This window comes from Elephas maximus, chromosome 2 (assembly GCF_024166365.1).
Source record: "Elephas maximus indicus isolate mEleMax1 chromosome 2, mEleMax1 primary haplotype, whole genome shotgun sequence".
Taxonomy (NCBI): Eukaryota; Metazoa; Chordata; class Mammalia; order Proboscidea; family Elephantidae; genus Elephas; species Elephas maximus.
Window position 1 is genome coordinate 136,505,174 of NC_064820.1, and position 23,920 is coordinate 136,529,093.

The 23,920-nt window shown below is 39.6% G+C and overlaps 1 protein-coding gene across 3 annotated transcripts in view; it reads right to left on the minus strand.

The window, feature by feature from the left end:
• Positions 1-2,364, minus strand: part of SRFBP1 (serum response factor binding protein 1) — a 63,714-nt gene extending 61,350 nt beyond the window's left edge. For 2 of the 3 annotated variants that reach the window (XM_049873591.1, XM_049873593.1), the window contains exon 1: positions 2,145-2,364. In XM_049873591.1, coding sequence (XP_049729548.1) covers positions 2,145-2,180 — 36 coding nt within the window. In that variant the 5' untranslated portion in view covers positions 2,181-2,364. The other variant, XM_049873592.1, reaches the window with a different exon arrangement.
• Positions 2,365-23,920: the final 21,556 nt, after the last annotated feature.

Genomic DNA, 23,920 nt, shown 5'->3' on the forward strand with positions numbered 1-23,920 from the left:
TTTACAATATGTGGAGGCAAATCACTTTGTTCATGGCCATATTAATTTCTACCTTTACTATTTTAAAGGAAATAGATAGCAGTTTTCTAATAATATCAGCTTTAAACAAAGGCCAGTGGCTCTCCTATGGAATTAAAATACCCATGAAATTGCTTCATTTAAATTGGGATTTTACGTATCACTGTTAGCTAAAGAAACAGATGACTGGAGCAAATCGGGCTGTAATTCTGCAAAGTCGTTACTCACTAAAAATGCCATGGCACTATTGTTTTCAATTGTACCTCCTTCTTTATCTAATTCTAATTGGGGGGTGTGGGGGGGTTTTCCCTCTCATTTGAACACTGGTTGATATTTAACAATTCAAGCTGTACTATCCATATTTCCATCTGTCCAACAAATATTTACTTATTATCTATAGACACGGTACTGTGCTATATGTTAGAGGAGCTGCTACAATAGATCAGTGAAATAGTCTCTCTTCGAAATACACGAAAAGTTCTGGGGAAGCTAAAACATGAAATAAATAATAAAATGAAGTAAAAAGTTATGATTTAAAAACAAAAAGTAATGATAAAATTTTACATTACTTCAGAAGCAGAAACATATTTTAAGTTCCTGGAGTAAAGCCTTTATTCTAGGATGTGAAATTTTTAGAAAGAATGGAACTATTAAGTGTAGGAGACAATGAAAGCCTAATACAGTTGGGGGCCTCTGCAAGCAGGCTTGTATTTTTATAAGACATTAGGTGAAATTAAATACATCGTAAATTAAACTGTTATGCAACTTTTAAAAAGAGAAAGCTATAATTACAAATTATGACACAAAGGCTTTTACCAAATCAATCAAAGACAATTCCATTAAAAAAAAAAAAAAAAAAGGTTGTGTGGAGTTGACACTGACTCATGGCAAGTGTCAGAGTAGAAGTGTGCTCCACAGGGCTTTCAATGGCTAATTTTTTGGAAGTAGATCACCAGGCCTTTCTTCTGAGGCACGTTTGGGTGGACCTGAACCTCCAACCTTTAGGTTAGCAGCAGAAAGCAGTTAGCCATTTGCACCACCCAGAAACTCCAGACAATTAAAAAAAAAAACCCAAACTCATTGCCATTGAGTTGATTCCGACTCATAGTGACCCTATAGGACAGAGAACTGCCCCATAGGGTTTCCAATGTTGTATATCTTTACAGAAGCAGAATATCCTATCTTTCTCGCACAGAGGGACTGATGAGTTTGAACCGCCGAACTTTCAGTTAGCAGCTGAGCTATTAACCGCTGCACCACCAGGTAGCTGTAGAATCCCTGAAATGCATTCCTGAAACCCAGTTAAGGTGACCTAATCTAATATTACTAAGGATTATAAAAATGATGTCTCAAGTTATTCACTCAACAGGCAGGGACTGGGGATATAACGGTATGCAAACATTTACAGCCAAGTGAGGGTGGGGGGGGGATAAGAATATCTGTTTCTCTCATACATACACATACACACATGCACAAAGCCACTATGACAAGTGCTAAAAAGGAGTAGATCATGCTTAAAAAGCGTACAAAAAGGGTAAATGAATATCAAACATGGTTTCCCCGAGAAAGTGACAACTGAAATAAGAGTAAGTATTAAACGGTTAACAAGAGGAAAAAGGAGTTTCAGGTAAAAGGAAGAGCATACACAAAAGATCTGTAGAGGCCTAGGCTAGTTAATGGAGGAAGGTCAGTGAGGCTGAAGTACACAGGTTGAGGGGACAGTGGTATAAAAGAAGATGAGAGAGATTGGCCTTGTTTGAATTTGTCTTTACCAAAAGCAACAGGAAGGTACGATCCCAGGCTCCGTTTTACAGATGGAGACACTAAAGAGTAAATGATCTTCCCAAAGCCCCACAGGTAAAAAGTCGTGGCGCCTAAGAGCCAGAGGTATGCTTCTTGGTTTAGTCTCTTAAACACTGTCAAGGGGAGTTACCGTTCCCGTGCTCTGAGATCCAAGAAACCGGGCCTGGGTCCATCAGGAAGCTTCTCCTGCCCCACCCTCGGCATTCAGAGTTTCAAATCGGCAGATCACACGCACGTCGCAAACACGCTGAGGAGCCGGTTCTGAGGACCCTAAATGTCAGCTGCACATGTCAGCCCCACATGCTCCCAGACTTGGTGCTCACCTCGTTATTGAGGTTCAGCGTTCCGGGCTGAGCCATAGTTGGTTGAGGAAGATGATCTGTGGAACCACCTCTTGGTTTCTGTCCGCACGTGAACGTGTTTGCGAGACTGCGGCTGCGTCGCCACGCCCCTCAACGGCGGCCTCTTCGGCCCAAAACTCATTTCCCGGGTGTTACGTGCCGACGCGTTGGGATAAGGTCGACCGACGACGTTTAGAGGAGAAGAACGGAACTGAGGGACAGAAACTTCCGGCGCAGGAGGCGACGCGCCGGAACCGGGCGTTATTATGGAAACAGTCGGGAGCTGGCGGTCCAGAGGGCGCTGTGTAAACTGTTGCCACTTTTAGAAGTTGTCCAAGATGTTGATTTAGTTACGTTGGCTTGTAGACTGCCCGTGGCGTTGTCGGGAGTTTGATTTTCGTTTCTCTATAGCAGTGAGTGGAAACCTTGGCGGCGTAGTGGTTAGTAGCTACCGGCTGCTGACCAAAAGGTCGGCAGTTTGAATCCCCCAGGCGCTCCTGGAATCCCTAGGAGGCAGTTCTACTCTGTCTTACAGGGTCACTGTGAGTCGGAATCGACTCGACGGCAGTTTTTTTTTTTAGTTTTTAAAATTTATTTATAGACGTGAAAGAGCTTTTGTGAAAGGATTAGGCACTTGAGTCACCGATCTTTGCCCCGGATTCGTATCTAGATTCCTGGGCTTTCTAACAAGTACCACTTATTAGATCCTCACAGCTTTTTGTTCCCGCCTCCTTTTATAGCTGAGGTGTGGGCAAACCCTGGTGCCGTAGTGGTTAAGAGCTACGGCTGCTAACCAAAAGGTCAGTAATTCAAATCCACCAGACGCTCCTTGGAAACCCTTTGGGGCAGTTCTACTCTATCCTTTAGGTTTGCTGTGAGTCGAAATCGACTTGACGGCAACAGGTTTGTTTGTTTTGGTTTTTATAAGAAAGTTTACGTTTATACATTGAACATTTGAAGCAAGTCCAGAATGCACATTTATTAACGTGCCTGTGGGAATTGCTGTGGGCTGAGAAAACATGAGGGAGTGAGTCTGAAGAAAATCTAGTAGCTGTTAATTAATCCACTAATATGGGGTGCTGTGACCTTTTTTTTTGTTTGTTTACGGTTTATCACTTTCTATTATTGAGCATTAAAATGAGTCAAGAACAGGGTCAGATGTTTGCATGAATTATTTCCAAAACTTTAACAGAAATCCAAAAAGGAAAGAAGTGTTACTTTCGTTTTACAGTTGCAGCAATTGACTTCAGAGGAGTCAAGAGTCTTGCCCAGAGTCGTCCAGGTGGGGCAGACCACTGCTGCAATAGTCCAGGGCCTACTACATTATTTGTAGGGCACAGTACAAAATGAAAATGTAGGACACCTTGTTCAAACAGCAGAAAAAAGTTTCTTTACTTCCTTCACGGTCTCTCCTGACCTGTCATGGTGAGTTTCGTTTTGTTTTGTTTTGGTATTTAATGTGGTACTCCCTCAAGCACAGGGATACTGGTGTCACCAGTGCAGATTCTCACAAGTGTCCACCAACTCAAAGAGCAGTGCATGCATCTGAGCAAGGTGGCAGCAGTTGCTGATCATGGGCGGGGAAGCCGGGAGCTGGAAAACCCATATAAGGAATGTCTTAGTTTCTTAGTTCTGCTGTAAAAGAAATACCACAAGTAGATGTGTCATGGAGTGAGTTGTGTCCTGCCAAAAATATGTGTCAACTTGGCTAGGCCATGATTCCCAGTTTTGTGTGGTTGTCCTTCATTTTGTGACCTGATATAATTAGCTTCCATTTTGTGATATGTTTTAAATTCTAACCTCTATATCTGTTAATTGAGCCCTGGTGGCACAGTGGTTAACCACTCAGCTGCTAACAGAAAGGTTGACCATTGAACCCATGAGCCCCTCTCTAGTAGAAAGATGTAGCAGTCTGCTTTAGTAAAGATTTCAGCCTTGGAAATCTAGGGGGCAGTTCTATTCTGTCTTATATGGTAGCTATGAGTTGACCAGAGGTGCTGGGTTTGGTTTGGTTTTTATATGCTAATGAGATAGGATCAGTGTGGGGTGTATTTTGAATCATAGCCTTAGAAGAGGATGGTCAAACACTTACTCTAGTCACACCCAGAGTTATGTCACACTCTTACTCAGATTACATCCTTGCTTTTGTCTACCTTTTATCTTACAAGAGATAAAAGGAGAAAGAAGTGAGCAGAGAGGGGATGGACTGCAGTACCACCAAGAAAAAAGCCAAGAGGCTAGCCTGTCATTTGCATCTGGGGTCCCTGCTCTGAGACCCTCCTAGACCCAGGGGAAGATTGATGCCAAGTTATAACTGATAAGTTAAAGTGTTCCCACATCTGAAATGTAACTGACAGGGTTAAACTATTCCCCCCTCCTCTTCCCATCCCAGCCAAGCTCTGTGAGTTCTTGATAAGACATTTCTGTGTTGTCTGTAATAACACAAGGTCATCTTACTGCTGCTTCTCTGCTAAAGGCTGCTTCACTACTCACCAGCTGCCTCCACCCCTCCCCCCTCCGCCAATTTGGACTGAGCAATAAGCCACAAAACTGTCCTTAAATAAGCTTGTTGTGTCATACCCGCCACCGGTCACATTGCACCTCCGCTGCACCCCATACCTGTTAATTAGTTCCTGAAATTGCCCGCCTATTCCCAGAAACTTAATGAATTATAAGTTCCCTATCCCAAACCCTACAACTATGCTAAAATCCCCAACCTCTGGGAGCTCAATTTGAGACTTGGTTTCCAAGCTCCTCGTTTGGCCAGCTTTCGATAAAATCCGCCTTCTCTTTCTCAAAGGTCTGGTGTCTCTCAAATGACTTAAGGGGTCACACCAGGCAAGACCCATCCCCACTGGGATGCAAAGATACATGGAGATCTCCAGTGAAAATTTGGGTCTACAGATGTTGAAAGGAGACAAGGGCCTTCCCCCAGACCCAGCAGAGAGAGAAAACCTTCCCTAGAGCTGGTGCCCTGAATTTGGGCTTCAAGCCTCCTAAACTGTGAGAGAATAAAGTTCTGTTTGTTGAAGCCATCCACTTGTGTTCCTGTTATAGCAGCACTAGGTAACTAAGACAGGGTGGTTTTAATGAATAGAAATTTATTTTTTCAGAGGTTAGGAAGCTAAACATCTGAATTAAGGGCACCAGTTCTAGAGGAAGGCTCTCTCTCTGCTCTGGGAGAAAATCCTTGTTTCAGCTTCTCTGACATTCTTTTTACCATTCCCGTGAGATCTCCAGGTGGCATCTATCTTTCCCCCGTTTGAGCTTGGTGGTTTCTCTGCCTAATCTGCTCTTTCTATATCTTAAAAGTGATTACATTTAAGACACAATTTACATTGGCATGGCCTCATAAACATAAGAAAATCCCTATTCCCGAATAGAATTACATCACAGCTATGTTGTTGCATGCCTCTAGTTGATTCTGACTTATGATGACCCTGTAGGACAGAGTAGAACTACCTCATAGGGTTTCCAAGGCTTAAATCTTTATAGGAGCAGTTCACCAGGTCTTTTCTCATGAGGAGTGGTTGATGAGTTTGTACTGCTGACCTTTTGGTCAGCAGCTGAATGCTTAACCACTGTACCACCACAGCTCCTTCATCACAGTTATAGGGGTTAGTATTTACAACACATTTTTGAGAGGGGGACACCCAGAGGCACCTTGGAAGACAGGACTAGCAATCTGCTTTTGAGAGGTCGTAGCACTGAAAACCCTGTGGAGCACTTCTATTCTACACACATGGGGTCGCCATGAGTCAGAATTAACTACACAACAACTTATCAACAACAACATGATAGGACTGCACATGAACTGAAACTACAAGCCCTTGGCAGATGTTTCCTTGTCCTGTTGGGCCTCACTTACAAAACACAAATTCAGAGATAAAATTAAGAATTTCAAGATTGCAACTGAAGAGCATTAAACCAAGCATAGGGCGTGCTTCTGAGTGTGTGGCCCTATGCCCATGAAGCGCCCTTTCCAGAGCCCATTCTTTTAACACTTGATGCCCTACTTCACTTAGAATAGCTCAGACTTGGATTGGTATTTTTACAGTTTAATGTGTGATTTGGGTACAAATAGATTAACTGCTAACTTCCTGTTTGACTAGAGTACAAGAAGGTAGTTTTTTTCTTTTTTAATTTTATTGTGCTTTAAGTGAAAGTTTACAAATCAAGTTAGTCTGTCATATACAAGCTTATATATACCTTACTCCATACTCCCACTTACTCTTCCCCTAATAAGTCAGTCTGCTCCCTCCTTCCACTCTCTCCTTTTGTGACCGTCTTGCCAGTTTCTAACCCTCTCTACCCTCCCATCTCCCAGACAGGAGATGCCAACACAGTCTCAAGTGTCCACCTGATACAAGTAGCTTACTCTTTATCAGCACCTCTCTCCAGCGCATTGTCCAGTCCCTTCCATGTCTGATGAGTTGTCTTTGGGAATAGTTCCTGTCCTGGGCCAACAGAAGGTTTGGGGACCATGACCGCCGGGATTCTTCTAGTCTCAGTCAGACCATTAAGTCTGGTCTTTTTATGAGAATTTGGGGTCTGCATCCCACTGTTCTCCTGCTCCCTCAGGGGATCTCTGTTGTGCTCCCTGTCAGGGCAGTCATCGATTGTGGCGGGGCACCATCTAGTTGTTCTGGTCTCAGGATGATGTAAGTCTCTGGTTCATGTGGCCCTTTCTGTCTCTTGGGCTCATAGTTATCGTGTGACCTTGGTGTTCTTCATTCTCCATTGATCCAGGTGGGTTGAGACCAATTGATGCACCTTAGATGGCCGCTTGTTAGCATTTAAGACCCCAGACGCCACACTTCAAAGTGGGATGCAGAATGTTTTCATAATAGAATTGTTTTGCCAATTGACTCAGAAGTCGTCTTAAACCATAGTCCCCAAACCCCCGTCCTTGCTCTGCTGACCTTCGAAGCGTTCAGTTTATCCCAGAAGGAAGGTAGTTTTTGTTACTACTAGATCATAACTGAATTACAATTTTCTCCTCATTTGTATACCTCTTCTCAATAAAGCTGAGGTCCTAGAGTGTAGGGACTTTAACACCACATTGAGATACCATTACACACCTGTTACCAAAAACCAAACCAAACCCATTGCTATCGAGTACATTCTGGCACATGGTAACCCCATGTGTTGCAGAGTAGAACTGTTCCATAGGGTCTTCTTGGCTGTAATCTTTATGGATGCAGATCGTTAGGACTTTCTTTCGTGGTGCTGCTGGGTGGGTTTGAATTGCCAACCTTTAGGTTAGGTTAATAGTTCAGGTTAGTCAAGCACAAATTGCACCACACCTATTAGAATGGCTAAAATTCAAAAGTCTGATTATGACAAGGAAACTCTGGTGGCGTAGTGGTTAAGTGCTATGGCTGCTAACCCAAGGGTCGGCAGTTCGAATCCGCCAGGTGCTCTTTGGAAACTCTATGGGGCAGTTCTACTCTGTCCTATAGGGTCGCTATGAGTCAGAATCGACTCGACGGCACTGGGTTTGGTTTTTGTTTTGTTGTTGTTGCTTATAACATGTTGACGAGGATGTGGAGCAACCAGAACTCTGAACCACTACTAGTTAGAATGTAAAATGGTACAACCACTTTAAAATCAGTTTGGTAATTTTGAGAGAAATTATGCATTCACCAACCACATGATCAGGCTTTCCCCTCCTAGCTATTTACTGGAGAGAAATGGAAGCATATGTCCATACAAAGGCATATGTGAATGTCCAGAGAAGCTTAATTTATAATAGGCAAGATATAAAGACAACCCAGATGTTCATCAACAGGTGAATGATTGGAAACGCTGTGGGCTATATACACCCTCTCCTCACTTATCGACATGGTTATATTCTGATGACCAGGTCATTATGGAGAATTGGAGTTATGTAAAAATGGAGGATGAGTACATCATTACATAAATGCCAAACCACTGAGAATCATGGCCCAGCCAACTTGACACATAACCATCAACACCAGGATTACTCTCACCTTGTACCTTGGTATTCGTTACTGCCACATGTACATCGTTGATGCACAAAATAGTTGCATAGTAGATTTTTTACTATTATTGTAAACGTGAAATGTTGGGTAAGGAGGTAGTCAATAAGTGAGGAGAAAGGTGTATATATGTATATCACTCAAACACTTCAACATGGATGAACCTCAAAATAATCTTAAAGAATCCAGACAAAAATTATGTACTGTATTATTTCAAATATATAAAATTCTAGGAAATGCGAAATAATGTATGTTGTTGTTTGGTGCCGTTGAATTGATTTTAATTCATAGCGACCCCATGTGACAGTAGAACTGCCCCATACGGTTTCTTAGGCAGTAATTTTTATGGGAGCGGATCGCCAGGCCTTTCTCCTTTGGAGCTGCTGGGCAGGTAATGTATAGTGACAAAACATAGATTGATGCCTTGGGAAGTGGCGGGAGGGGGGGAGGGAGGAATGGGATGAATAGGAAAAAGAGACTACAAAGGGTCATCAGGATATTTTTGGGGATGAGTGATATATTCATTATCTTGATTTTGGTGATGGTTTCACAGTATGTATGTATATATATATATGTGTATATATATGTCAGAACTTATCAGACAAATATGTCCAGGTTATTGTCTATCAATTACATCTCAATATGGCTGCTAAATAAATACACATACCTGCTGAATTAGCAGTTCTAGCTTTAGAAAAATATCTTACAGTTATACTGGTACAAATTAAGTATGCACGTTGAAGGTTATTTATTACATAAGGTTTGTAATAATAAAATACTGGAGGCAACTGTCCATCAATACACAACTGATTGAATTAATGGATTGATTAAGAAGAATGATTTAGCTCTCTTATTACCAAAATGGAAGGCTTTTGTGACATTGTTTAGTGAAGACATCTAGTGGCATTATACTATAGTAGGCTATTGTTTGTGTGTATTTGGAGGAAGAATATGTGTACACACACATGCACACACACCACAATTACTTGTTTGTATAGAAGCTTTGTTCCTTGGAGAGGAAGTCAGTGGCTAGAGGACATAAGTAAATCTTTCTGCCATGTACCCTTTTGTACCTTTTGAATTTTGTATCATGTGCTAGTATTAACTTTTAAAACAAAATTTTGTATATATCTTAATGTTTTTGGTTGCAATTGTGAATACAATATTTTCTTTCATTTCTCTATTTGAGTTGGTTATTGCTGGTATAGATTCTCTGTATGCTTGTTATCCAATCACTTTTAGAATTTTTTTTTTTGAGGAAAACGGGATTTTCTAGACATACATCATATCAGCAAAGGAAATCACTTCTCTTTTTTCAGTATCTAGATCAATTATTCAGTTTTCTTGTATTATTACATTTGCCAGAACATCTAAAATAATGTTAAGTGATAACAGTGATATTGAGTATCTCTGGCTTATCCAAAAAACCAAACCAGACCCAGTGCCATTGAGTCGATTCCGATTCATAGCAACCCTATAGGACAGAGTAGGACTGCCGCATAGAGTTTCCAAGGAGCGCCTGGTGGATTCGAACTGCCAACCCTTTGGTTAGCAGCCATAGCACTTAACCACTACGCCACCAGGCTTTCCTCTGTGGCTTATACCTAATTTTAATGGGAATGGCTTTAATATTTCACCATCTGAAATGATATTTGGTGTATGTTATGGTGAATAGTTTAAGTCAAATCCAAGTAGTTTTCTTCTGTTCTTCCAGAGGGTTTTTTTATGGGTAGGAATGGTTGCTGAATTTTATGCCTTTTCAATTTCTATTGTTTTGATCATGTTATTATACCATCTTAAAGCATCTTCCTCACATAGGGACACATAGGACATTCCTAACAAGGAGCTTGTAATTCTGCCCTCTTTTGCTTGAATGAGTGCTTGAAAGAGAAGTTATTATTGGGAATTCTGTCATTTTTTTAAAAGCATGTAATTTACAATCTTTAGTACTCAAACTATTATTAGTAATTCAACTCACGACAGCTTGCAGCATATATGGGTGTTTCACCTCAAGTTGGTAACCACTGCAACAAGTTTTTCAGTTATTCTGGTTCTGCACTTTCAGCCATTTACCCCGGATGGCAGTGTTGTCCTGCAAATTGCACATCCCAATTGAAACTGAATGCTGAAATTAATCTAAATGCATAGCATGTGTTATATAGCATTTTCTGAATTAGAAGGAAAACAGATCTAACAGGTCTTATGGAGCCCTGGTGGCGCAGTGGTTAAGAGTTTGGCTTCTAACCAAAAGGTCGGCAACTCGAATCCACCAGCCTTATGGCGTAGTTCTACTCTGTCCTGTAGGGTCACTCTGAATTGGAATTGGCTAGATGGCAATGGGTTTACAGGTCTTATATTTCTTTTTTTTTTTTTTTATATTTCTTTAATGCCTACAGTTAACGCTGTAAGTTTCAAATTTCTGATCTGAAATGAGCTACTGAACAGTAATAAATTCTTCAATGACCCACTAATGGGTTTATTCAAGATTCAATATTGTATATATATGTAATATATATGTATATGTGTGTATATCTGTATGTATATATACGTATGCATACATATATATATGTTATACTAAAGAGTGTAACTAGCTACTGTATGGGGGGATAGATAATTGGAAGTGATTAACCTAATATATTTACTAAATCAGTCCTCTAACAGATTAATTTTGCCTCTTTTATTTGAATTGTATAGAGTATTTTGATTAAATTTGTTACTTTATACCACTAGAAAATCTAAGCAGTGATTCATTTCTAGAAAAGTTTCTATTCAAGGAATTTGAAATCTTAATGTAAAATAGTGAAATTTCCAAAATTCAAGGGATGGAACTCATACTTAGCAATTTAGTATTTTGCTTTGGAATCAGACTATCTGCTATTAAATTCCAGTTTTATCTCTTACTAGCTACGTGCCTTTGTAAAATTATCTAAGCTCTCTGTGCCAGAGTTTCTTTATTTTTTAAAATGGGAATGATAACCTCATAGCATTGTCGTGATGGTAAACACGAACACATTTTACAGTTGTTGATGAATATTTACCTCTCAGTAATTTTAACTGCTATTGTTTTCCATTATCTCATTTGATCTTTACAGTAACTCTATAAGATAGGCATAGTACATATGATGGATTCTTAACAAATATCAAATATGCTTAAGATCATAGAGGTAATAGGAGGGCGATATGAGCCTCTTGACATAAAATCACTAGTGGCAGTTTTTTATCATGATATGAATGTATAAATTACACTAATAGTTTATGACTACCATCTTTTCCATTCACGTAATCTTTTGTTGATTATTCAGTAGTTAATGAGCTAATGTACTTTATAAACTATAAACCCCATATAAATATATAATTTCTTTTGATTTTTTGCTAGATAGCTCAAGATAGGTTGAAGATTATTACCACAAAGCCTATAATAATTTAAAGCTAAGATCAGAGAACATTATTAAAGTCCAGTTCAGAGTCTATTTTCAACCTACTGATTATGTTTGATTCATTTTAATACATATATTTTGGGCATCTTTTGCAAAGCATTGTCCTAGGTTCGGTAGGAGATACAAAAATTATTAAAGTTGTCCATGTGCTCCGCGGACTTACAGAGTAGTAACTTAAATAATTCTGATACCAAGGAAGTCTATGTTAAGCACCATAGTAAGAGCATAAAGTACTAATGGACTACTATAGGCGAGTGAGAGAGCAGTTTGACTAGAAGCTTCCTAGAGGAGGAGGGATTTGAGTTCAATTTTGAAGGTGGAGTGGCACTTCAGTAGGCTGCTGTGGCATAGGGAGAAAATTCCCAGCAGAGGAAATTAGTTAAATAAAAGCCCAGTAATAACTGACACTCTATTTCATAAATGAAATAAAACATTTAAAGAATTTTTCATATACCCTTAGAGTTTGTAAGATATCATTAGACCTAGAAATTAAAATTTTTAAATATATTTCTTACGCACATCCCTCTTAAGAAATGATCATTCTCTTAAGTTATTGAAAGTATTAAAAGGTGAAGCAAGGTTTTTTGGGGGGGGGGGAACAGATGAATATAAATACATCAGTAAAAGCAGGTTTCAAAATACCTGAGAATCTATGGATTTGCAAATGACTGATCATTAAAGGAAATTCTTCTGCAGTTATATGTAAATATAAAGATGGAAATTTGGGACATAATGAAGTAAATCGTGTACGAGCCTGTTCAGAGAAAACTTTTTTTTTTTTTTTTTTAATTCGAATATGACCATCAAGGAGGAAGGGGTTTGTCACAAATCTTTTGGGTCTCTTGTCCATCAATACAGAGAAAGAGGCAAGATGTAGAGCCTGGGGAGTTAAATTTAACAGGTCACTTAGTCTCTCCTTGAAGGAATTTCATGCAGTCTCTCTGGCATCTTTTTTTTTACCTAATACTGCTATAACAGAAATACTACCAATGATTGGCTTTAACAAACTGAAATTTATTTCCTCACAGTTAAAAAAAAAAAAAAGGTGGTGCTGTTGAGTTGATTCCGATTCATGGCAACCGTATTAGACATTGTTGAATTGTCCCACAGGGCTTCTAAGGCTGTAAATATTTATAGAAGCTGACTACCACATCTTTCTCCCACAGAGCAGCTGGTAAGTTTGAACTGCAGACCTTTAGTTTACAGTTTAGAGGCCTAGAAGTCCGAATTCAGGGCGTCAGCTCTAGGGAAAGCCTTTCTTTCTGTGTCAGCTCTGGGGGAAGGTCCTTGTTTCTTTTCAGCTTCTGTTCCTTGTCTCCTTGGTGATCTTCATGTGCCATGGCGTCTGTTTTCCCCTCTCTATTTGCCTGCTGAAAACCCCGGTGGTTAAGAGCTATGGCTGCTTACCAAAAAGGTTGGTAGTTCAAATCCACCAGGCGCTCCTTGGAAACTCTCTGGGTCACTTCTACTCTGTCCTGTAGGGTTGCTATGAGTCAGAATTGACTCCATGGCAATGGGTTTTGGTTTTGGGGGTTGACTAGCCTGCTTTCTTGCTTGCTTAATCTGCTCTTTTATATCTCAAAAGAGATTGACTTGAGACACATCCTGCACTAATAGTGCCTCATTAACGTAACAAAGAAAACCCATTACCAAATGGGATTATAACCACAGGTATAAAAACCAAAACCAAACCTACTTCTGTAGAGTCAATTCCCACTCATAGCGACCCTATGGGACAGAGTAGAACTTCCTTCCTCATAGGGTTTCCAAGGAGCAGCTGGTGGATTTGAACAGCTGATTTTTTGGTTAGCAGCTGAGCTCTTAACCATTGCGTCACCAGGGCCCCAACCAGAGTTACAGGGGTTAGAATTTACAGTACATATTTTGGGGGGGATACAGTTCAATCCATACATCTGGTAAGGAGTAGAGTTAGAGAAATAAGCTGTGTTATTTTCCCCCGTTATAGATTCAAACTTTTTCATACATGATCCTACTATTGATTCTACCCATTGTATGAAATACTGATGTCCTCTAAGGTTATCTATTGGCCCCCTCATTAATTTATGTCAGTGGTTTTCCACTGGGCATGATTTTGCCTCCCATAGGGTATTTGGCAATGTCTGGAGACGTTCTTGATTGCCACAACTGAAGGGGAGAGTGCTACTAGCATCTGGTGGATAGAGGGTAGGGATGCTGCTAAATATTTTACAATTCACAGGATAGCCCTGTACAATAAAGAAATTATCCAGCCCAAAGTGTCAATAGTGCTGAAGTTGAGAACTCCTGATCTGTGTTCATGTTGTGAACAGCCAACTGTATACTGCAGTGGAATACCCAGGACAAGTGTGAGAGAGGTCAGTGTTGGGTGAAGGAATAAGGTGGAGGCTTTATCTGTAAAGATTTTAAAATCACTAATAAACTGACTAAAAGTCAACCTGCTTTTATTATCACCATGCATAAGTGATTCTTAAAAAGAGTCAGTGATAAAATAGTCCTTCAAAAGTTTTGTTGGAGGTGGGGTTGAGATGGCGGAATACCAGATGCTTCTGGTGATCGCTCTTACAACAAAGACCCCAAAAATCAAGTGAAATGATTATATTTATGACAAGCTAGGAGCCCTGAACATCAAAGGCAAAGTTAGAAAACAGGCTGAGCGGCAGGGGAAGAGAGAGACCGTTCAGAAGCAGAGAGGAGTTGCCAGATCTGAATTGCTGGGATCCCTCAGGAACCATTCCCGGAATTGGCTGCAGCGGGCTAGTGGTAGTGTTCGGCCACAGTTTTCTCAGGGAGAAGCAGCCAGCTGCACAGCCTACTCACACCTCCAGAACCAGAGGAGAACGACGCGCTCAGCAAAAGCTAAGTACTTGCGTATATTTTACCGTTCCCCTCCTGCCCCCAAGCAGGCTTCAGTGGCTATTGATGTCTGTGGGCCTGAGATAGACCCATTTAAGCACACTGAACCATGCTCCCAGACTTGGAGAAGGAATAAATTTACAATGAGGAAAAGATAATTTGCTATCTCCACTAACCTGGGGACTTCAGGACAGAAGCGGCTCCTGTCCAGGCATAAACAGTCTGTGAACTTTGAATAGCTTTCTCTCCGCATGGACCTGTGTGAGCCTATATCAGGAGAATAGACCCTTGCTGGCAGACTGCAACTGTTTAAGCCGTGCGGTGGAGAGGTGGTGTTTGATATTTGAAATGGCTTTGCCTATTAAACAGGGTCCTCACCCACCCACATCAGGACCCTAAGGACTGGTGGCTCCACTCAGGTCATCCAGCCACCCGCAAGAGGGGTCTAAGGATAACTGGTACCTCCCAGTCCTTACAACCAAAAGCATTGGGTGCCGATGGTCCGTCTGCAGAACCCACCCACCTGTACGCACTAGGGAACAGGGACGTGCTTTCCTCAGAGACAATCGGGGGAAGGTTCTCAGGCCCCTGCCTTGTTCAGAGCGTGACCCCCTGCTGCATCCAGATACCGGTACCTACACCAAACACCCCTGCCCCTCTAAGACAGTACAACAGAGCCTGTACCTCACGCTTGATGACCAGCTACTCGGACACCTGAGCTGAATCCACACAAAAAGAGTGAGTGGACTCATAAGCTCATATATGTTATAACAGCTCTAGCTATCTGGTGAAAGGACGTCAGAGCCCCAAAGGCAAAAATAACCAAGGTAGCTCACTCAAGCAACCCATTTGGCCATATAAAAAAAAAAAAAAAAACAAACTAGGATATAGTAAGCAAACATAATAACTTATAGATGGCTCAGGGACGACAGTCAATATCAAATCACATAAGGAAATAGACGATGATCTTGTCAACAAGCTCTCAAAACAGAGAATCAAAGGATCACCTGGATGAAGGTGCCTTCCTGGAATTACCGGATGCAGAATTCAAAGGATTAATACACAGAACTCTTCAAGACATAAGGAAGGAGATCAGGAAATACACAGAACAAGCCAAAGAACACACAGATCAAACAGTTGAAGAAATTCAAAAGGTTCTTCAAAATGTAATGAAAATAAGCTCCAAGAATCCCTAGACAGTGATCAGAAACTCAGAAGATTTAACAATAAAATTACAGAATTAGATAACGCAATAGAAAGTCAGAGGAACAGGATTGAGCAACTGGAAGGCAGAATTTCTGAACCTGAAGATAAAGCACTTGGCACCAACATATTTCAAGAAAAATCAGATAAAAGAATTTAAAAAAATGAAGAAAACTTAAGAATTATGTGGGGCTCTATCAAGAGAAATAATCTACAAGTGCTTGGAGTACCAGAACAGGGAGGGATAACAGAAAATACAGAGAGAATTGTTGAAGATTTGTTGGCAAAAAATTCCCTGATACCGTGAAAGATGAGAAGATATCAATCCAAGATGCTCATCGAACTGTTCATAAGGTAGATTTGAAAAGAAAGTCACCAAGACATATTAATCAAACTTGCCAAAACCAAAGATAAAGACAGAATTTTAAGAGCAGCTAGGGATAAACAAAAAGTCACCTACAAAGGACAGTCAATAAGAATAAGCTCGGACTACTCGGAAGAAACCATGCAGGCAAGAAGACAATGGGATAATTTATATAAAGCATTGAAGGAAAAAAATTGCCAACCAAGAATCATATATCCACCCAAACTATTTCTCAAATATGAAGGTGAAATTAGGGCATTTCCAGATAAACAGAAGTTTAGGGAATTCATAAACAGCAAACCAAAATTAAAAGAAATACTAAAGATAGTTCTTTGATTAGAAAATCAATATCAGGTATCAACCCAAGACTAGAACATTGGACAGAGCAACCAGATGTCAACCCAGATAGGGAAATCACAAAAATAAATCAAGATAAAAAAAGCTCAAAATAGGGAAACAGTGATGTCATTATGTAAAAGAAGACCACATTAAAAAAATAAAGAGGGTCTAAGAAATGTAGTCATAGATCTTTCACATGGAGATGAAGACAAGGCAATATAAAGAAATAAAAGTTAGGCTTAAACTTTGAAAAATAGGGGTAAATAATAAGGTAACCACAAAGCAGACTAACTATCCTACTCATCAAAATAAAATACAAGAAAAAAATAGAGACGCAGCAGAAACAAAACAACGAATAAGAGGAAAAGACAATATATAAAGATAAACTACTCAGCCCAAAAAATTAAATGGGAAAAGGAAACGATCAACAACACACAAAAAAAGACATCAAAATGACAGCACTAAAGTCATACCTATCCATAATTATGCTGAATGTTAGTGGACTAAATGCACCAATAAAGAGACAGAGAGTGGCAGAACGGATAAAAAAAAATGATCCATCTATACCCTGCCTACAAGAGACACACTTTAGACTAGAGACACAAAGAAACTAAAACTCAAAGGATGGAAAAGATATATCAAGAAAACAACATTCAAAAAAGAGCAGGAGTGGCAATATTAATTTCTGACAAAATAGACTTTAAAGTTAAATCCACCACGAAGGAGAAGGAACATTGAATAAAGGGACAGTATTCCAGGAGGATATAACGAAATTAAACATTTATGCTCCCAATGACAGGGCTGCAGGATACATAAAACAAACTCTTAACAGCATTGAAAAGTGAGATAGCGCCACAATTATAGTAGGAGACTTCAAGCACAACACTTTTGGTGAAGGACAGGACATCCAGAAAGAAGCTCAATAAACCAAAAAAAAAAAAAAAATCCACTGCCATCGAGAAGGGCTGGAAAATCTAAATGCCACAATCAACCAACTCGACTTTATAGACATATTCGGAACGCTCCACCCAACAGCAACCAAGCATACTTTCTTTTCTAGTGCACATGGAACATTCTCCAGAATAGACCACATATTAGTCATAAAGCAACTCTTAGCAGAATCTAAAACATCAAAATATTACAAAGTATCTTCTCTGACCATAAGGCCATAAAAGTAGAAATCAGTAACAGAAAAAGCAGGGAAAAGATATCAAACACTTGGAAACTGAACGATACCCTGCTCAAAAAAGACTTGAGTTATAGAAGACATTAAGGATGGAATAAAGAAATTCATAGGACAAAGAGAATGAAAACACTTCCTATCAGAACCTTTGGGACACAGCAAAAGCAGTGCTCAGAGACAAATTTGTATCAGTAAATGCGCACATCCAAAAAGAAGAAAGGGCCCAAATCAAAGAATTATCCCTACAACTTGAGCAAATAGAGAGCAACAAAAGAAACCTTCAGGCACCAGAAGAAAGGAAATAATAAAAACTAGAGCAGAAGTAAATGAAATAGAAACCAGAAAAACAATTGAAAGAGTTAACAAGACCAAAACCTTGTTCTTTGAAAAAATTAACAAAATTGATAAAGCATTGACCAAACTTCCAAAAGAAAAACAGGAGAGGAAGCAAATAACCTGAATAAGAAAGGAGATGGGTAATATTACAACAGACCCAACTGAAATTAAAAGGATCATATCAGATTACCATGAAAAATTGTATTCTAACAAATTTGAAACCCTGGAAGAAATGGATGAATTCCTAGAAACACACATCCTACCTAAACTAACACAAACAGAGGTAGAACAATGAAATAGACTCATAAGAAAAGATTTAAAAGGTAATTAAAGAGCTCCCAACAACAACAACAAAAAAGCCCTGGGCCGGGCAGCTTCAATGCAAAGTTCTACCAAACTTACAGAAAAGAATTAACACCGCTACTTCTAAAGAATTTTCAGAATATAGAAAAGGACAGAATACTCCCAAACTCATTTTATGAAGCCAGCATATCCCTGATACCAAAACCAGGTAAAACCAAAACCAAACCCATTGCCGTTGAGTCGATTGCGACTCATAGCAAACCAGGTAAAGACACCAAAAAATAAAATAAAATTATACACCTATATCCCTTATGAACTTAGATGCAAAAATCCTCAACAAAATTCTAGCAACATATCAAATAAATAACTCACCATGACCAAGTGTGATTCATACCAAGTATGCAGGGATGGTTCAACATTAGAAAAAAAAATCAATGCAATCCATCATATAAATAAAAGACAAGAACGTGATATTATCAATCGATGCAGAAAAGGCATCTGAGAAAGTTCAACACCCATTCATGATAAAAACTCTCAGCAAAATAGGAATAGAAAATTCATGAACACAATAAAGTGCATTTATACAGAGCCAACAACCAACATCAGCCTAAATGGAGACAGTTTGAAATCATTCATTCCTCTTGAGATCAGGAATCAGACAAGGATGTCTTTATCATCACTTATTCAATACTGTGCTGGAGGTCCTAGCCAGAGCAGTTAGGCTAGATAAAGAAATAAAGGGCATCCAGATTGGTAAGGAAGAAGTAAAAGTGTTGCTATTTGCTGATGACATGATCTTATACACAGAAAACCCTAAAGAATCCTCCAGGAAACTACTGAAACTAATAGAAGAGTTCAGCAGAGTATCAGGATACAAGATAAACATAACAAAAATCAGTTGGATTCCTCTACACCAACAAAAAGAACATTGAAGAGGAAATCACCAAATCAATACCATTTACAGTAGCCCCTCAAAAGATAAAATACTTAGGAATAAATCTTATCATAGACATAAAAGACCTATACAAAGAAAACCACAAGACGCTACTGCAAGAAACCAAAAGAGACCTACATAAGTGGAAAAACATACCTTGCTCATGGATAGGAAGATTTAACATTGTAAAAATGCCTATTCTGCCAAAAGTGATCTATAGATACAATGCAATTCTGATCCAAATTCCAATGACATTTTTAACGAGATGGAGAAAAAAAATCACCAACTTCACATGGAAGGGAAAGAGGCCCCAGATAGGTAAAGCATTACTGAAAAAGAAGAACAAAGTGGGAGGCCTCACTCTAACTGATTTTAGAACCTATTATACTGTCACAGTAGTCAAAACAGCCTGGTACTGGTATAACAACAGATACATAGACCAATGGAACAGAATTGAGAATCTAGACATAAATCCATCCACGTATGAGCAGCTGATATCTGACAAAGGCCCAAAGTCAGTTAAATGGGGAAAAGATTGTCTTTTTAACAAATGATGCTGGCATAACTGGATATCCATCTGTAAAAATATGAAACAAGACCCATACCTCACACCATGCACAAAATCTAACTCAAAATGGATCAAAGACCTAAATATAAAATCTAAAACAGTAAAGATCATGGAAGAAAAAATAGGGACAATGCTAGGAGCCCTAATACATGGCATAAACAGAATACAAAACATTGCTAACAATGCAGAAGAAAAACTAGATAACTGGGAGCTCCTAAAAATCAAACACCTATGCTCATTCAAAGACGTCACCAAAAGAGTAAAAAGATTACCTACAGACTGGGAAAAAGTTTTTATCTATGACATTTCCGATCAGCGTTAGATCTGTAAAATCTACATGATACTGCAAAAAACTCAACAACAAAAAGAGAACCCAATTTAAAAAATGGTCAAAGGACATGAACAGACACATCACTAAACAAGGCATTCAGGTGGCTAACAGATACATGAGGAAATGCTCATGATCGTTAGCTATTAGAGAAATGCAAATCAAAACTACAATGAGATTCCATCTCACTCCAACAAGGCTGGCATTAATCCAAAAATCACAAAATAATAGATGTTGGAGAGGTTGTGGAGAGAATGGAACACTTCTACACTGCTGGTTGGAAGGTAAAATGGTACAACCACTTTGGAAATTGATTTGGCAGTTCCTTAAAATCTAGAAATAGCACTATCATATAATCCAGCAATCCCACTCCGTGGAGCATGTCCTGGAGAAATAAGAGCCTTTACACGAACAGATATATGCACACCCATGTTCATTGCAGCACTGTTTATAACAGCAAAAAGATGGAAGCATCCAAGGTGCCCATGAAGGGATAAATGGGTAAATAAATTATGGTATTTTCCACAATGAAATATTACACATTGATAAAAAAATGATGAATCTGTGAAACATTTCATAGAATGGAGGAATCTGGAAGGCATTCCACTAAGTGAAATTAGTCAGCTGCAAAAAGACAAATATTGTACAAGACCACTATTATAAGAACTTGAGAAATCATTTAAACAGAGAAGAGAATATTCTTAGATGATTATGAGAGGGAGGAGGGAGGGAGGGGGTTTTCACTAATTAGATAGTAGATAAGAACTCTTTTAGCTGAAGGGAAAAACAACACACAATACAGCAGAGGTCAGCACAACTGGACTAAACCAAAAGCAAAGAAGTTTCCTGAATAAACTGAATGCTTAGAAGGCCAGTGTAGCAGTGGCGGGGGTTTGGGGACCATGGTTTCAGGGGACATCTAAGTCAATTGGCTTAATAAAATCTATTAAGAAAACATTCTGCATCCCACTTTGGAGAGTAGCGTCTGGGGTCTTAAATGCTAGCAAGCGGCCATCTAAGATGCATCAATTGTTCTCAACCCACCTGGAGCAAAGAAGAATGAAGAACACCAAAGATGGTAATTAAGAGCCCAAGAGACAGAAAGGGCCACATAAACCAGAGGGTGTGTCAGCCTGAGACCAGAAGAACTAAATGTTTCCTGGCTACAACTGATTACTTCCCTGACAGGAAACAAAACAAAGAACCCCTGAGGGAGCAGAAGAGCAGTGGGATGCGGACCCCAAATTCTCATAAAAAGACCAGACTTAATGGTCTGACTGAGACTAGAAGGACCCAGGATGTCATGGTCCCCAGACCTTCTGTTACCCCAAGACAGGAACCATTCCTAAAGGTAACTCTTCAGACAGGAACTGGCCTGGACTATGGGATAGACAATGATACTGGTGAAGAATGAGCTTTTTGGATCAAGTAGACACATGAGACTGTGTTGGTATCTCCTGTCTGAAAGGGAGATGAGAAGGTAGAGAGGGTCAGAAGGTGGCTGAATGGACATGAAAAGAGAGAGTGGAGGGAAGGAGTATGCTGTCTCATTAGGGGGAGAGCAATTAGGAGTATATAGCAAGGTGTTTTTAAATTTTTGTATGAGAGTCTGTCTTGATTTGTAAACTTTCACTTAAAGCACAGTGAAAATTAAAAAAAAAAGTATACTGCTGTTAAAACAAAAATTATATTAAGCCAATTGTCGTGGATTGAACTGTGTCCCCCCAAAATATGTGTATCAATTAGGGTAGGCCATGATTCCCAATATTATGTGATTATCCACCATTTTGTCATCTGATGTGATTTTTCTGTGTGTTCTGAATTCTGTCTCTATGATGTTAATGAGATGGGATTAGTGGCATTTATGTTAATGAGGTGACACTCAATCTATAAGATTAGATCGTGTTTAAAGCCAATCTCTTTTGAGATATAAAAGAGAGAAGGAAGCAGAGAGACATGGTAACCTCATACCATCAAGAAAGTAGTGCCAGGAGAAGAGCGCATCCTTTGGACCTGGGGTCTCTGTGCTGAGAAGCTCCTAGTTCAGGGGAAGATTGATGATAAAGACCTTCTTCCAGCGCCAACAGAGATAAAGCCTTCCCCTGGAAGTGATACCCTGAATTTGGACTTGTAGCCTACTAGACTGTGAGAGAATAAATTTCTCTTTGTTAAAGCCCCCCCCCAAAAAAAAACCCAAAATCTTTTGTTGACTTAAGCTTTAAACAATTGTAGTTTTGCTGTTGTTTTATTAATATAGATATAAGGTTCAAAATTAGCTCATTTTTATTATCTTCAACATTGTGTTCTATATGGAAGTAAATTTAGAGAATTGCTAGTTATGCAGTCAGCTCTTGGTACATGGAGACTCAGCTACACCTATTCAGTGTTAAGTTCATAATGATTTGAAATCAACTGAGCTCGCTTTAGGATGGAGTTCATTTTTAACCCCTGTGATATGACATCTTCCTGCATTTAAAGTAGATTCACGATAAACAATGATAACTGTATGTAAGTTTTTCTGGATTATCTTTTTCTTCCTAGGGTGAGTTTTGAAATGAAGCCAATCAGGCACAAAAATATATGTGAACAGCTGGAATCAGTCTAGAACATTGTACAGTGAAACATCAAGCTTTAAAGTCATTTATTATTATTACTTTCATTGTACTTTCGGTGAAGGTTTACAGAACAAACTAGTTTCTCATTAAACAGTACACATTGTTTTATGACATTGGTTAACAACCGCACGGCATGTCAACACTCTCCCTTCTCAACCTTAGGCTGCCTATTACCAGTTTTCCTGTTCACCCCTGTCTTCTAGTCCTTGTCCCTGGGCTGGCGTGCCCCTTTAGTCTTGTTTTGTTTTATGGGCCTGTCCAATCTTTGGCTGAAGGGTAAACCTCAGGAGTGACCTCATTACTGAGCTGAAAGGGTGTTCAGGGGCCATGCTCTCAGGGCTTCCCCAGTCTCTGTCAGGCCAGCAAGTCTGGTCTTTCTTTTTGAATTAGAATTTTGTTCTACATTTTTCTCCAGGTTTGTTGAGGACCCTCTATTGTGATCCCTGTCAGAGCAGTCAGTGGTGTTAGCTGGGCACAATCCGGTCTGCTGGAGGCCGTGGTAGATGTGGTCCATTAGTCCTTTGGAGTACTCTTTCACTTGTATCACTAGTTTTCTTCATTCTTCCTTGCTCCAGAAGGGGTGACAACAGTGGAGTATCCTGGATGGCAGCTCACAAGCTTTTAAGACCCCAGATGCTACTCACCAAAGTAGAATGTAGAACAGTTCCTTTATAAACTGTTATGCCTGTTAAGCTATATGTTCCCCGAGACCATGGTCTCCTCAGCTCAGCTGTTCGGTCCCTCAGGGTGTTTGGGTGTGTCTATCGAGCTTCCATGACCTTGCCTTGTACAAGTTGTGCAGGCGTCCCCAGTACTGTGTACCGTCTTACCTTCACCAAAGTTACCGCTTATCTATTGTCTATTTAGTGTTTTTCTGTCCCCATCCCTTTCTCTCATAACCATCAAAGATGGTTTCTTTTTGTGTGTAAACCTTTTCGTGAGTTTTTACAGTAGTGTTCTCATACAATATTTTTCCTTTTGTGATTGGCTTATTTCACTCAGCATAATGCCCTGCAGATTCATCCATGTTATGACATGCTTCACAGATTCATCCTTGTTCTTTATCGGTGCGTAATACTCCATTGCATGTGTGTACCACAGTTCGTTTATCCATTCCTCTGTTGATGGACATCTAGGTTTTTTCCATCTTTTTTGCTATTCTGAACAATGCTGTAATGAACATGAGTGTGCACTTGTCTCTTTGTGTGACAATTCTTATTTCTCTAGGATATATTCCCAGGAGTGGGATTGCTGGGATCATGTGGTATTTCTATTTCTAGCTTTCTAAGGAAG